Here is a 15,278-nt window from a genome sequence, read left to right as displayed (position 1 = left end):
CTTTGGGAAAGGGCAGCTGAATCTGGGGATGAAAACAGAGTCTGAAGCAGTTTCATGTAGTGCTACTGCTAAAGCAGAAATTAATATTAGTCTTCTCCAAACTCCAAAAAATTACTTGGAAGTGGAGGCTGTAGAAAGTGCAAGAGCTTTTATGGAAGATGATATTTCAGATTCTGGAGCACAAATCAATGCTGCGCAGTCCTTCAGTGGCAGACTGGATAAAAACTTTCAAAATAAGACCTTTGGGAAGAGGCACTTTGAAGAAAAAAGATCACTCGGTAGGTCTTTGTCTGTGTTCAACTCTGTATGTCTTCACAGTGGGTTGTTTGGGGCTTCTTTGAATGTCACGTTGATTTTTAGGTCATGTAGAAATTGAAGTTCTTACTCTTAGTGTTTGCTGCAGGCAGTAATTCATCCCCTCTTTCCAGCCTTAAATACACCGTACAAGCTAAATTTGTGATTAGTAATTTTGAAGGTGTGCAGGTTTTGCTTTTTTATCATAAAGTTATGGAAGAAAGCTACTGCTTATTTTTTCTCTGAGCAGACTTCTTTTTTTCCTCTTTGCACAAATCTAGTGGGTTTTTTTAACTGAAAAATGAGAAGTAGTAATTCCATTTTCACTGGTTTGTGCCTTCTAGGTGAGGACAAAGTTTCACTTGTATTGAGACTGCTAGCCTGATATGAAAAATAGTTGTCCGTCCAAAAGCGTGGTTTCTTACCGTCTAAAACTGGGCTTAGGGCTGAAGTGTTGGTACTTAATGCTTGCTCAGTCACCCAGACCTGTTCAGGGACCTGAGCCAGCTGAAAACTATTTATGGAAGGGTAGATTGCAACAGAGCCACTGCCTAGCTGCACAAGCTCAGGTACAAAGGTTGGGCAGGCTACTGTGGGGAAGCTTGGGTGGGCGTGGAAAAGGCAGGTGGGAGTCTGTCAGTTCAACTTGAAGCACCTGTGACACAGCTGAACCACATCCTTAGTTACAGCTTCTGTATAAGATGTTATGCACTTTTTTAAAATTCTGTAGGGACTCTTTGATTACTGAAAGTGCAAAAGAAGATGCAGGTGAGCTGTGCTGCTGAAGTCCACTGTGGTGTGCTTTCTGAGGCACACTGTCTTGAGTATGTTTGACAACTTAAGCGTCACAAATTTTGATTTAGACGGAACAGACCTACTGACCACAACAGATTCTGTAACAGACTTGATGATATGGAGTCTTGAGATCATTCGTGGTTACACAATATACAGTCATTCTAATTCTGTATAGAAGAAACTTCAGCAAATTGTGGTGAAGTAGCTCTGTGTTTGAAAAGGCCATTTCATACAAGTGTGTGACCTGAAAACTTGCTACTTCTGCGTGCTCTGACTTCTTGAATGTTTTATTTAGAAATTATAATGAAGTTATACAGTATTGGAAAGAAACTGAACTTAAAAAGAACATCACTTCTAAAAATCTGTGATTTTATCCTAGGAGAACCTCCAATTAAAAGACAGCTACTGCTTGAATTTAACAGAACAAAGAATCCCCCCAGATCTTTGAAAGCTTCAAAAAGCACCCCTGATGGTAATTTTAGTCATCTTGTGTTCTAAGTATTGATCTGATGTCAGTAGTTATCTTTAGAATTATTCAGTTTCCAATAAACTAACATATAATAAGGTTGCTTAACTGCTGCTTTTGTCAATATAGTCACGAAAATTCAGGGAAGCTGCTATGGTAATGTCTCTGCTGACTTGAAATCACATGTTTAATGGTATGACTTATTGTGTAGAATCTAAATATATTACAATGTACTACTTATGCAAGAACTCCAGTTTACTTTCCAGCTTGGTAGGAATTTATCCAGTTTCTCACAATCCTAAATCTCACAAATTCTAGTCTCTAGGAAGCATATATGTAATTGATATGTAATTTCTCAATTAAAATCTATTTACAGGAAAATGAGAAGGTACTAGTAATTTCATCGTGTAGTATTTTTTGAAGAATATACTTGCTAGTAGGTGTCTACATTACTGATGCTTCTAATATTTCAAGCCAGTAATATGGAAGCTTATGAAAGTGAAATCAAGGTTTTAAAGTCTGAGTTGATGCTTTATGTGAAGCTAGTTAGTGATTAGGCTATTAGGATAATGTGATTTTGTCTATGGCTTTTGGTTATGGGATTAGTTGTGTCCTTTAAGGAACTCGTTCTTTCTAAGCACTGCATGCTCTGACCTAGAATTCAGTAGCGGGATTCATCAAATATATTGGTTTAACCAGTATATTTGTTCCTAAATGCTGTCCTGAATCTGTCCAAGCATAAAACCCATGATTTAAAGAAAGTTTTAAATGGAATTTGTAAGCTGCTGCCAGAGAATAATTTTATACCCTTCATATGTAAATATTATCCTGCCCTGCAGCAGGATCTGAACAGTGTCATTCTTTGGTGGAACAACTAAAAGCAGTTCTAATCTCTGGTATAGTCTTGCCTCTGACTTCTAGAACATGTGGCATCTTGTATACGTGACTTCTCATACGAAACTTCTTCTTTGCAGCCTAAGGGCATAGCAAAAATGAGTTTAAATTCCAGGCAGACATGATTTGGTTACATTGCAAGATAAGCATGTCCTTCAGTGATGGAAGGAGGAGTTTGGGCAAATGTGCCATTTTCTGTTGTAACTTTAAAAAAAAAAAAAAAAAAAAGGTTGCTAAAAGAATTCTAAATTTAATGGTGAGCCTACCTGGAATTAAATATATGGTAAACATTTCCCTTTCAGGAGCCTAAAAACATCTTGCAGGCTCACAAATAGGAACTTTTGAGACTTGAGCATTGTGGTCACTTACCCTTTATGTTTTATACAACGATTTTATTTGGGGGGTAGGGGAAGAACAAAGCTGTTTAAATCCACTCTGGAAACTTTTATATATATTTATAATGTTAATATAGAAAAAATGTGATTTAAGTATCTATCTATGTAATATACCATTTCAAACTTTTTTTTCTAATTATCTTACAGGCATTTTCAAAGACAGAAGAAAATTTATGTACCACGTTCCTTTAAAACCTATAACTTGTCAACCGTCTGAGTAAGAAATTTATAATATATTTTAGAGTTCTTCTAATGCCATTTATTAAAACCTCACAAGCTCTTGAAACTTTTTAAAAATATATGGTAATACTTTGCTACACAACTTTATAAAAGACTAATAATTTTACTTAAAAATAGACATATGAAATTACCATATAACACACATTGCTGCAGTAGACCAGTGAGATGCTAAACAAATTTTACACTTTCCTTTTTTCTCCACAGATAGAAATTAAGTATTCAGTTTTTAAAATGTCAAAGACTGATATTTGTCTTTTCTGTATTACTAAATTAAGAATATCAAAATCCTGACAAAAATGTTTGTCAGGAAGCTGAAACCTGTATGTTTAAATGTTTTCATCTCTATAGGGCTACTAAAGAACGTCAAGAAGTCAGGAATCCTACCCTTACTCTACCAGATCAAGACTTCAAAGGATTCAAATCTCAACCTGCCATTTTTCAGCACTGTGCGCTAAGGCAGTCTTCAAATAGTACTTCAGGGGTTCCTACTCCATGTAAGACCGCAGCAAAAGAGAGTGAAGAAATAAGAAGTTTGTACAAATCCAACAAAACTGTCAAAACTTTTGTTCCACCCTTCAAAACCAAGCTGACATTTTCTACAGGTCAACAAGGCAGCAGCAAAAGATGTGACTCTCCAATAAGCAAAAATACGACTGAAGAGACAGAATTAAATCAGATCATAACTGAACAAAATATTGCTGAACCTCAGGATCACCAGTCTTGCAACCAGCACACAGCAGACACTGACCTAGAAAATGGCAATTCAGGTATTTTCAGATTTTGATCACTTACCTATTGTGAGTACTAACTATAAGAACTGACTGAACCTTTAAGGGTTTTGCATATTCTGTCAGACTTCATTTTTAAATAAAAAGATGCTTCTTTTTAGGCTTGGGGTTTTTGGTTTGGTTATTTTTTTTTCAGGAAAATTAGGAAGTAATTGCTTTCCTAATATTTTATATTGCACTGCTAATAAAGTATATTCATCTCATCTCCAAAGTTAATGAAGAACACGAAAAATTTGTTTTCATACAGTGCTTCAGAAACAGATGTTTAAGATGGCTTCTGTTTCATTTGATACTTGATTTTCATCAAGTAAAATATTCTAGGAACCTTAACAACTAGCCTTACTACATTCACTTTTGTAGAAGCTTGTATTCATTGTTTTCTAATTAAAATGTAGGCTTAACCATATAAATGGCCGATTTGTGTCATTTTCAAAGAATCAGTTTAAATGCCCAACTGTTTGACTTTATTTAGCATGTGGGCTTACACTTTCTAAGCTCTCTTGAATGTTTCCATGTGTATAATTTATGTAACTTTTACATTCAAATAATCTGGATTTTTTCCAGAAGGACTCATTGCATATATTTGAACAGGTACATAAGCATTTGCAGAATTAGATCCCCTATTTACAGGTCAAAACCTTGGGATTATGGACTCATCATCATCAACCAATTTCTGTTCATTTGGAGTTTTCTGTGAAAACAGGAGTTCAGTCTGATGCAAACAATATATGGATTTTAGTTTAGTTCAGGGACTTACACATTTATATTTATTTAATATAAATAATTTCATATAAATATTCAAATGCCTTCAGTAAACACTGTTTTTTAAAAGCTTTATATTATTTAGAATAATAATGTTATTTAGAATATTAGAGTGGCTTAGAAAACATGCTTCTCTGAATCTGCTTTTATGGTGTGCCTGTATATCTTAAATGGATATATACTGTAAAAAAGTTTTGATTTTTTTTTTTTTCTTTTTCCCTTCGCAGCTATGATCAAGATGATGACAAATCTCCGCTGTGCTAGAGATCTGCAGGAAATGAGAATTAAAAAGAAATATAAGCAAAATATTAGCTCACAGCCAGGCAGTCTTTATGTCATTAAAACATCTGCAAGAAATAGAATTTCTCTGAAAACTGCAGTAGAGGAGAAATCTCCTAGTTTTTATTCTACGGAAGAGGTATATTGATAATATTTTATTGTGCATCTTCCCTGTGGTCTGTTCCTTAAGACAAGCAAACAATAACTGAGTAGCTTTTGAATAGATACATTCTTCAGTTTTGAGATAAGTATTTACAGTAGCTGTTATACTACTTACTATTGACTTTTAACCCATGTGAAGAGCTGTTTTAAGATAACACACAGTTAAAATTTAAGCTCAGGTAAGCCTATATCAAAAGCCTCATGCTTTTGGTACAGTGAAAGTACAAAACCTATTGAATTTTTTTAAACACTTTTAAAGCACACTGTGATGCTGTTCTGCTAAAATAACTGCTGGGAATTCCTCCATTCTCCTTGGATTACATACAAAATGACAAGGTCAGGCAAAATCTGTCTCAACATCAAGGAAAAATTTTATCTGAATTTATAACATTAGATATAAAAACTCTCAGCTGAATTCTTACTGTATTGTCACTAATTTGTCTTTTTCATCTGATTTTTTTGCAGCTTTACACATACGGTGTTTCAAAACACTGCATGCAAATTAACAGCACAAATGCAGAATCTTTCCAGTTTCTCATCAAAGACTTTTTCAGTAAGGAGTATTTATTAGCTGGAAATGGGATGCAACTTGCTGATGGAGGATGGCTAATACCTACAGATGAGGGAAAAGCTGGAAAAAAGGAGTTCTACAGGTACTGTTACTTACGAACTTGAGACAAGTATGCTATATATTAGTGATCCTCTTAGCCCCTAGACTAAATCCAACCCAGCAATCTTTTTGAACCCTCTGACTACTTTTTTTGCTGTGCATTTCTAGTATACCTCTGTTAGTATAAATAAAGATATTGTAGGATTGTAAATTTACTGTGTAGACTAATGTTGTTAGTGATCTTCACTGACCATTAGAGAAAGCATACAAAGTCAATTTAGAAAATTTCTGGGGTCCTTCAACAATGTAAATTGTCTAGAAAAATATTACTATTTTCTGTTTATTCAGCACTTTGCCATTTTGTTTAATTAGCATGAATAGGTTTTGATTTTTCTTTCAAGTGGAAAAAGATTTATTTCTGTTGAGCGTTAGAGTTTTTTGATAGGAATGAAGGTTGATTGGGAAGGTGCTTAGGGCTTCTTTGGCAGGACAGGGCTGAAAATACATTTTTCAATATAATTTTTTTAAAGCTGACATATGATTTGAAGGAAGCAAAGACTTCAGTAGTAAAACTCACTGATTCATTCAAGCTTTCTTTTGAGTAGATGTAAGAAGCAAAAAAAAAAAAAAAAAAAAAGGAAAAAAAAGGGCAAAACCAATCCTTGCTCTTGCACTCTTCCTGGTCCTTCTATCCCTCCTTCTGCGAGTCATTTAAGATGAGCTGGGAAAAAGTGTATGTGTTGAGTGCATCTCTCATGAACACTTTCATAAAAATTATGTTTTGTTTTACTGTAAGCAAGTTTGTACATTATAATGTCATCAAAAGCATGTGTGACAGAACAAGGAGCTACCAGAGTACTGTTGTTCCAGCAAAACTTCAGAAAATACTTCACCATTTATTTTCTAATTCCCTCTGTAAATTTGAGATGTTCTTTTTTCAAGTCAGTGTTACTGTTGGTATGCATTCACACAAACACTCAAGGCAGGGACCTGCATTTGAGTAGTATTTGTAGTCAAGCATGCATTGCCAACCTACGTAGTATCAGAATTCAAGAGGTTTGCAATATTTGCTTCCCCGTACCAAAGTGCGACAGAGATAGGTCTGTTCCAAGCTCAAGGACTGCTTTTATTTGAAAGTTTGACTTGGTGAAGTTGGTGCCAGTAATACAGTATGGGAAAATTGACTAGTATAAGATGTGTACTTCCACGTTGTGATCTGTGCTTCCTCATGAAAAAAAATTTGCTTTCTGCTTGCTAATGAGTCAGCATCATTATTACCTTCTCCCACATGAATTTGGGAAACAATTTTGGTGCCAAAGTTTTGTCATGACTTTGGGAAATGTTTTTGGTGTCAACAATATTTTTTCATCTTGGGAGAACTGGAGATGTTCTGTGTCCATACCCAACAACTAATCAGTGAAGATCAATCAAATGCTGGAATTCACAGAATCATAGAATAGTTTAAGTTGGAAGGGACTGCTGGCAGTCACCCAGTCCAAGCCCCTGTTCAACGCAATTTCAATTAGATTAATTACTCGGGGGCTTGGCTAGCTCAGTCTTGAACACCTCCAAGGACAAAGATTACACAACCTCTCTGGATAACCTGTGCCAGTTGACCACTCCCGTGGTTTAAAAAAAAAACCCAAACCAAAAACCAACGAAACCAACCCTTATCTCTGATCAGAATTTCCCCTGTTCCAACTTGTGTCTGTTGCGTCTCCTGCTCTTGTTGTGTGCTTCTGAGAAGAATCTCTCCCTGTCTTCTCTGAATCCTCCAGTTAGGTAGCTGTAGACAGCAATAAGGTCTCTTTGCTTTCTCTCTTAAATCCAAACAAACCCAGCTGTGTTAGCTTGTATGTCATGTGGTTAGCATCCAAGAGGACAGGGGGACCACCCTGGTGGGCCTCTGTGGGGTTTGCTCCAGTATACTAGCATCTTTGTCCTGGTGAATCCAAAGCTGGACAGGAACTTCAGATGCAGTCTCCCAAGTGCTGAAGAGAGGGGTAGGTTCACTGCCTTCCTGGCTCTGCTCATGATACAGCCCAGGATGTTTTTGTGCTTCTTTGATGCAAGAACACTTTGCTGCGTCGTGGTTGTTTGTTGTCCACCAGGACTTTGGATCCTTTTGCGCAAAGCTCTTTCCCAGTCAGCCCCAGCCTGTTGCTGTTGTGTGAGGTTTTTCCATCGCAGGTGCAAGACCTTGCTTTTGTTGAATTTCATGTAATTCCTGCCAGCTTTTTTCTCTAACCTGTCCAGGTCCCTCTAAATAGCGACCCTGCCCCCCAGTTTATCAACCACTTTCCCAAATTTGTTGTCATTTGTAAACTGACTGTGTGTTCTATGCCATCATCTGGATTGTTAATGAAGATATTAAGCAACATTTGTCCCTGTATTGATATCTGAGAGGTGCCACTAGTTACTGCCCACCTGCTGCACTTCATACTATTGATCACAGTTCTTTATGCTCAGCAGTCCAGCCAACTTTCCACCCACCTTATCTACTTATCCAGCCCATATCTTGGTTGGATAAGTTCCATGATAAATAAAGAAATTGTTAAAAGTCCTTGCTAATACATGCAACTTCCACTGCCCTCTGCTTGCCCACAGCACCAGTTACTTCATCATAGAAATTGATTGGGTTGGTTAGGCATGATTTGCTCTTAGTTGGCCATTTCCAGTCACCCTCTTGTCTTTCACTTGTTTAGAAGTGGCTTCTAAGAATTTTTGCATGCTGCTCTGGAAGGTCTCAAGTCTCTATTTGACAGTAAGTCGTTTATCTCAGAGCAGTCCCTAAAATTGTGGTTTTTTCTAAATACTGTGAAGCAAAGCTAATCCTCCCACAGTTCCCTTGTGCGCCCTGTGGCATCGCATGCCCTCACTGTTTCATGGACAGCTGTGAGGCGTGTAGGCATATGCATTTGTGTAGTCATTCAAAGGCAGAGTGTGCGGAACTTGACCTAACTTGATACTTGTCTGTTTCCTCCCCATTTGGCAAGTATTTTGCCATTAGCAATACCATCGCTGATTCTGCCTTTCCCTCCAGTGGTGACGTGATTGTTGAATGTTTTGGGGATTTACCTTGCTAGATGGAATGTTCCTACAAAGTATTTACAGTAGATACGTAAAAGACTGTCTGGGATGTCCATCCACATGCAGTTAACAGTGCAGGATGTCTTGCTACATGTCTATTTGCTGGAGTTGCATGCATTTTAGAAAACAAGCTCGTCATTCTTTTCTCATGTGAAATTGCTATTTCCAGGCTGATAAGCAATGCCACTACCCAAATTAATAGGAAACATGAGGTTTGAGGCTGTTTTTGTCAAGAAGCAGTAGATCTCTGGGAACAATGCATCCAACTCTGGATCAGTGTATTTGCAATCTCTGCTTAGGCATGTTGGAGGTAATCTTGATTAATTTCACACAATTTTCCTGTGAATGGGAAAGATATTAAAGTATCTGCACAAAATGTCTTATGCCTAGGTGTGCCAAATATTGGCCTTCTCAAGCAATCCAACTTGTTCCAGAAGCAGCTTGTCTTAATAGTAATTTTCAGATGTGCTCTTGACTCTGTGGTCAGGCCATCAGATATATGGCTTTCCCCACATTCAGTTTTCAGAACAGAAGAGAGAAAGCACCAACATACTGCCAAATATCCCAGAATAGCCACGGTGGTTTTGGTGTCAGAATCTGCTCTGGGTGGCAGTGTCAATCTGACCCCAAGTACCAGACACACTCCCGAGTAATTTGTAGAGGTTGTTCCACAAGAGGTTCCCTTCAATGTTTGAGAATAAATACCTACTGATTGGTCAGCTGAATTAGTCTTTTTATTCCTTTAAGTATATTAACTAGCTCTGCATCAACTATATGCCTTCATTTAGTCATCTGTATTTAGGATCTTAATCTTGAACTGAATTCTGTCTTTAACTCCTGAATTGCATTGTCCTTCACAAAAGATTCCAGAGTATCTCCTAATGTTTGAGATTGCTTTGCTTTCTTCTCATGTAGTAATAATTAATTTTATGGTCATGCCTGCTCCTTATCTTCCTGTATATGACTTTATATATGGTTTTCAAATCGTTTCTTTTCCTCACCCAACTGCAATACAGTTCCTTAAAATCTTCTTGAGGCTTACTGACAAGTTGGAAATTGACTTTTTGATAGGACTTAACTTGTGTTCTAATCAGTCTAATGGCTTACCTATTTGAATTTCTCCTCTAATGAAGTGGCCTTCCTAGGGAGCTAGAAAAAACAGATATTTCCAACCCAACTCATGCAGGTCATGGTGGTACAATTTGGACTCAACACAGAATGAAAGTCCATTTGAGTGGTCGCTCAAGGGAGAGAAGAAAGTAGTAGTAACTGAAAGTTCTTTGAAATGTGTTGTCCACATGCATGCTTAAAAAAAAAACCAAAACCAAAACACCCAAACCACAACTCTGGAAGCTGTGAAGTAGAAGGGGGTGGATCATAATGAACTCCTCAAACAAGCAGGGGAAATTCCAGGGCTGAAGGGACTAGAGCACACCTCTGTCCCTCTATGCTATGTGCATAACTGTGTGAAGCAGACAGTGTGCGCCCCTGGAGCTACTGCTAGGGTCAAAAGTCTCCATTTTAAGAATGCATGCATGTATGCTCGTGCATGCTGCCAAAGCGTATGAGGACAAGGCTTCAGTAGTCAGACAATAGCCAGATCAGGTTATAGAATGTAACCTTTCTGTTTTCACTGTAATAAATATTCCTTTGTTAATGTTGCCTATGTATATACACTGAATACAATGCCAGGGAAAAATAGGCAAGTAAAAATGTAACCTTTCTGTTTTCATTGTAGTAAATATTCCTTTGTTAATGTTGCCTATGTATATACACTACAGTGCCAGGGAAAAATAGGCAAGTAAAAATTAACAGTGGACTTCAGGTTAATTTATTAACAATTTATCTGCAGAGCCCTCTGTGACACTCCTGGTGTGGATCCCAAGCTAATAACAGAGGCCTGGGTTTACAATCACTATAGGTGGATTGTATGGAAATTGGCAGCCATGGAAGTGTCTTTTCCACGTGAATTTGCTAACAGATGTTTGACGCCAGAAACAGTGTTGTTGCAGTTGAAATATAGGTATGTGTATAACAATGTATTTGGAGTTGTAATTTGTGATACTGTGTGCTTTCTAGTTCATAATATTATGAAATAAGCACCTCTACCTTGTATTCACTGTTTATCAGAATGCTTATATTGTTAAACTTCTGCATATCAGTATTAAAAATGTAGTGCATGTTATTTGCAAAACTTTAGATAACATTTGCTTTGCTACAGTGGTACTTAATCATCTAGACTGATTAAGCAATAGTTTGCTACAATTGTTTTTAAGGAAAAACAATGTGATGGATTTTGTTTGCTTTAACAAAGCATCATGAATTCTTTTTTGTAGGTATGATTTGGAAGTTGATAAAAGTAAACGATCAGCAATCAAAAAAATAACAGAGAGAGATGATGCGGCAGGTAAAACACTTGTACTGTGTGTTTCTAAAATCATATCGCTAAACACCGTTGTATCTCCTAGCAGTAGCAATAAGAATGTGGAAAATAAAAAAGCAGCAGCAATAATTGAAGTTACTGATGGCTGGTATGGGATTAGAGCTCTTCTGGATCCACCTCTCAAAGCTTTCTTACATAGAAGAAGGCTGACTGTTGGTCAGAAGATCATAGTGCATGGAGCAGAACTTGTTGGCTCTCAAAATGGATGTACGCCACTGGAAGCTCCAGATTCCCTTATGTTAAAGGTAAACCAAAATATTAGTTCAGCTTGATGGGATGTGACCGAAAGATGTGATAGATGCTATTTACTTAAGCCACGTTTTGTAAACAGAGAAGTTTTGTAAGGGCTTTATAAACAGACAAACTTTTGTCAAAGTTTAATAACCAGATTTGTAAGACATGACACAAAGCAGCTGATGCTATTCATTAGGGTTGGAAGAGAAGTTTATAATACAAAATTCTGCCAAGTTTTGCTGCGTTTTGTCAGTTCCAGCTCCTTAATTTGGTTAAGCACCAAGTTAGAAAAAGTATTTATCCATCACAGCCAATATGGGAGTTGGAGGAAGAATGGGGGGAACAAAACAGGTTGTGAGAGGGTGGGCTTGTGGGGGAGGCCCTTGATTTGTTTGAGGATGATTAAAGTGCTGGGTGAAGTTTCAGGATAAAAATTTTGCTCCTCTGCTATAGAACAATGGCTTGTCTCATAGATGTTAATTTCCTAGAGAATTTTAACTCATCACATTTTTAGTTCTGTTTAAAATAAGTTCTTCAGTGTTGAAAGAAAATGTGAAATTAAAATGTAATATGTTTGGGTGCAAAAATTATATCTTCTTAGTGAGGTCAGCATGCAAATAGTCTTTCCTCAAGGTATAATAAGCTGGATATCTTTTTGACGTACCAGTGACATTTTCTCATTCAACATATTCAGATTTCAGCGAACAGCACTCGATGTGCACGATGGCATGCAAAACTAGGATTTCATCGGGATCCCAGACCTTTTCCTTTGCCTTTGTCATCACTTTACAGTGAGGGTGGTGCAGTGGGGTGTATTGATATAGTTATTCAAAGAACTTATCCTATTCAGGTATGGTATAAGTATTTTATGAATCTAACAGGTTCTACAAGATCTAAAGTATATTAGTTAATTGCTATGTCATTCCGATGTAATAGACAGCTAAAAAATTTAAGAAAAGGTACCATTATGTGTAAAATGAACAGGATTGGTTCTTGCAGTGTGCATGTAGTTAATATTTCAGAACTGAACTATCCTGCTATAAGAAGAATTTCAGTTTGTGCTCAGTATCTTCTGGTTGGCTTTGCTTTCAGCTCAAAAAGCCAGAAATAATTGAATTTCAGGTCTGTAATCTAAAAAGCACAGTGCTTGTTTTAAAGAAGAAAAAAAAAACATTGACAGTTTCAATTCCTAAGTAGAAGTGAAACACAGTTTTTCCTATTATTAACATATATATGCCTTCAAAGAAGTTAAATATTTATAACCATTAGTAAGATTACTTTTTCTTACATGTAGCTGGCTATATTGTCTATGATCAATTATTTACAAATATTACTGAAAATACAGTGTGATTATGGTGTAAAATAGAATGAACATGTTTTAAATACCACTTGATATCCAGATGTTTTAAATACGGTCAGACTTCACTGTAACTACTTGCTACAATAGCAACTACAAAAAGAAACAGTATTTTTGTTAGTAATCAATCCTCTTATTGTTAACAGTTTAACCAGGATACAACTTTCAGATTCTGTTAACTTTTCTTAGAATGTGTTACACTTGGCATGCACATCTAGAGGATTTTTTTTCATTGCTTTGTTTCTAAAGTGTTGTATAACTGTTGGTCGATGTAGAATGAATTCTGCAGAGGTATTAGCAATATTTGGTTTGGATCATTACTTTTGATGTTTAGATCATTACTTTAATGGAGGAAATGGCAGCACTTATATGTGAACTGCCTGATTGAACTAACAGTTATTTAGGTCCCAGAAAGGGGACTGTAATCTGTAACCACATCGCAGCAAATGGCTTCCAGGCTGGGGAGGAAAGAGGTGCTTTGTATCTCACTGTATCAAGAGACTGATGTGCTGATGTAGGTTTTTTTTTTTTTTTTTTTTTTTTTTTAAAAAAAAAAACCACTGAGACTCTTGTTCAAACCTACCAAAATGATAGGAAGACTTGTGCTGTCTGTCTCCTTTTTACCTCAAGAGTCAAGGAGTGTAGGAATTACGGTAACCCCAGTTAAAGGTGCCAAACTGTGAATAGTGCAGGAAATACATTGCAGGCAGAGCCTATTTCAACAGTTCACTGCCTTGTAAGGATCACTCCTTCAACCCTTCCTCATCCTGCTCTCGCTATACTCTCTTGCTGCTTCTCTATGCTAAACCTGGAGCTCTTCTGATCCTGTTGCTTAGCTAATTTAATTCACTAAACTACAAGTAACTAACTAATAATAGTAATTAAAAAAAATAAAAAAAGAACAACCCAAAAACCCCAACAAAATGCTGTCTTACCAAATTAACAAACTGATGTGGTCTGATGAGGTCAGCTATGTGCTAGAGCCACTGCAAGGGGACTGTGGGGAAAAGAGGGAGGGGACCACTTTCAGCAGCAGTGACCTCTCTGTTTGGCTCGCCTGTCTTTTCAAACCCAGCACTTAAGGCATCAGGCAAGCCAGTTCTGGCAGGGTGGTGGACAAGGCTGTAGTTCTATGGAACCATTTCAGGCAGAAGAAGTTTCAGAGCATCTGCAGAACGATGTCATAGTTCTTTTACAGCATCTCATCTAGCATGTTAAAACAGAGAGTACAGTTGATGTGGAAAGACAAATTGGGTAGAATGCAGTTCTGCAGTATTTTTAAGCACTGAGTTTGATGGTTTGCATCTTAATGTATCTACCAGTGGGATCCAGCTATCTTCTAAATTACATCATCAATACTTATTACTATAAGCTATGGTTTCTTCAGCTGTTATATCATGCAGTTTTGACTACTGCTCTGTTCTGTCTGTATATCTTGAAAGTGAAGATTTACCAACGAGTGCTGTGGGGTTTTGCCTTTTATCTATTATACTGAAAGAACTTATGATCTGCTGCCTGTTCATTTTTTAAAGCATTTTTGCTTAGCAGTGAGTATTAGAAGGAAGCTAGATAAGGCTAAAAATAAAAAAAAAAGTCTGTTTTTTGTTTGACTCTTTTTATTTCAGTGGATGGAAAAGACATCAGCTGGTTCATACGTGTTTCGTAACAGCCGAGCTGAAGAAAGGGAGGCTGCCAAGCACGCAGAGGATCAACAAAAGAAACTGGAAGCTCTGTTTGCAAAAATCCAAGCAGAATATGAAAAGCGTGAAGGTAAAGCTTTCATTTTTTCAGAACATGTAATAATAACACAAATACTTTTTTGGCATTTACAGAAGAGTTTAAAGAAACTGGCAACAACTTCTCTGATGATAGAGCAGCAGAGATAGGGTGTTGGGTTGTTTTCTTTGTTGTTGTAGGGTTTGTATTGTATTGTTTTAGGTTTTTTGCTTCCTGTGTATCAAGACCTTTCAGAACAAAACAGTTATATAACTTAATTGCTTGGCTTTGCAGCTATCTAGGAAACTAGAAGCCAGGCTACTAAAAAATTACCACTGAGATAATGCTCAGGGAAATTGTAGAATTGGTAATTCCGTTCTTTTCAAAGATCTGACATTGTAATATTTCACCCAGAAGTGGGCGCTGCTTAGGATGTATCTCAGTAGACCTGAACACCAAGGCTGAGCACTGGGCATCTTTCCTCACAGACATTGCGGGACTGTGGAGATACTGAGGTCAGGGGAGCCGCTAAATGGGACAGGGACCTTGGTGACACAGGGCATGGAGGAGGCTGAGTTACTGAGTGCCTTCTTCACCCCAGTCTTTACTAGCAAGACTGGCCTTCAGGAATCCTAGGCCCTGGAGACCAGGGGAAAGTCTGGAGCAAGGAAGGACATACCTTTAGTGAAAGAGGATCAATTTAGAGAATACTTAGGCAAACTGGACATACGTAAGTCCATATTGGTGATGAAA

General features: G+C 37.2%; 1 protein-coding gene across 1 annotated transcript in view; it reads left to right on the top strand.

The window, feature by feature from the left end:
• BRCA2 (BRCA2 DNA repair associated) overlaps positions 1–15,278 on the top strand; it is a 40,301-nt gene that overhangs the window by 17,419 nt on the left and 7,604 nt on the right. The window contains 10 exon segments of the mRNA XM_035900477.1: positions 1–278; positions 1,469–1,561; positions 2,992–3,061; positions 3,433–3,851; positions 4,862–5,052; positions 5,541–5,728; positions 10,628–10,798; positions 11,112–11,463; positions 12,147–12,302; positions 14,435–14,579. The exon segment at positions 1–278 is cut by the window's left edge and continues 30 nt beyond it. Of these exon segments, the coding sequence (XP_035756370.1) occupies positions 1–278; positions 1,469–1,561; positions 2,992–3,061; positions 3,433–3,851; positions 4,862–5,052; positions 5,541–5,728; positions 10,628–10,798; positions 11,112–11,463; positions 12,147–12,302; positions 14,435–14,579 (2,063 nt within the window).

Source organism: Egretta garzetta, unplaced genomic scaffold (genome assembly GCF_000687185.1).
Source record: "Egretta garzetta isolate BGI_Z169 unplaced genomic scaffold, ASM68718v1 scaffold40, whole genome shotgun sequence".
Classification (NCBI taxonomy): domain Eukaryota; kingdom Metazoa; phylum Chordata; class Aves; order Pelecaniformes; family Ardeidae; genus Egretta; species Egretta garzetta.
Note: the sequence above shows the minus strand (reverse complement) of the source record. Positions and strands in the feature narration are given on the sequence as shown.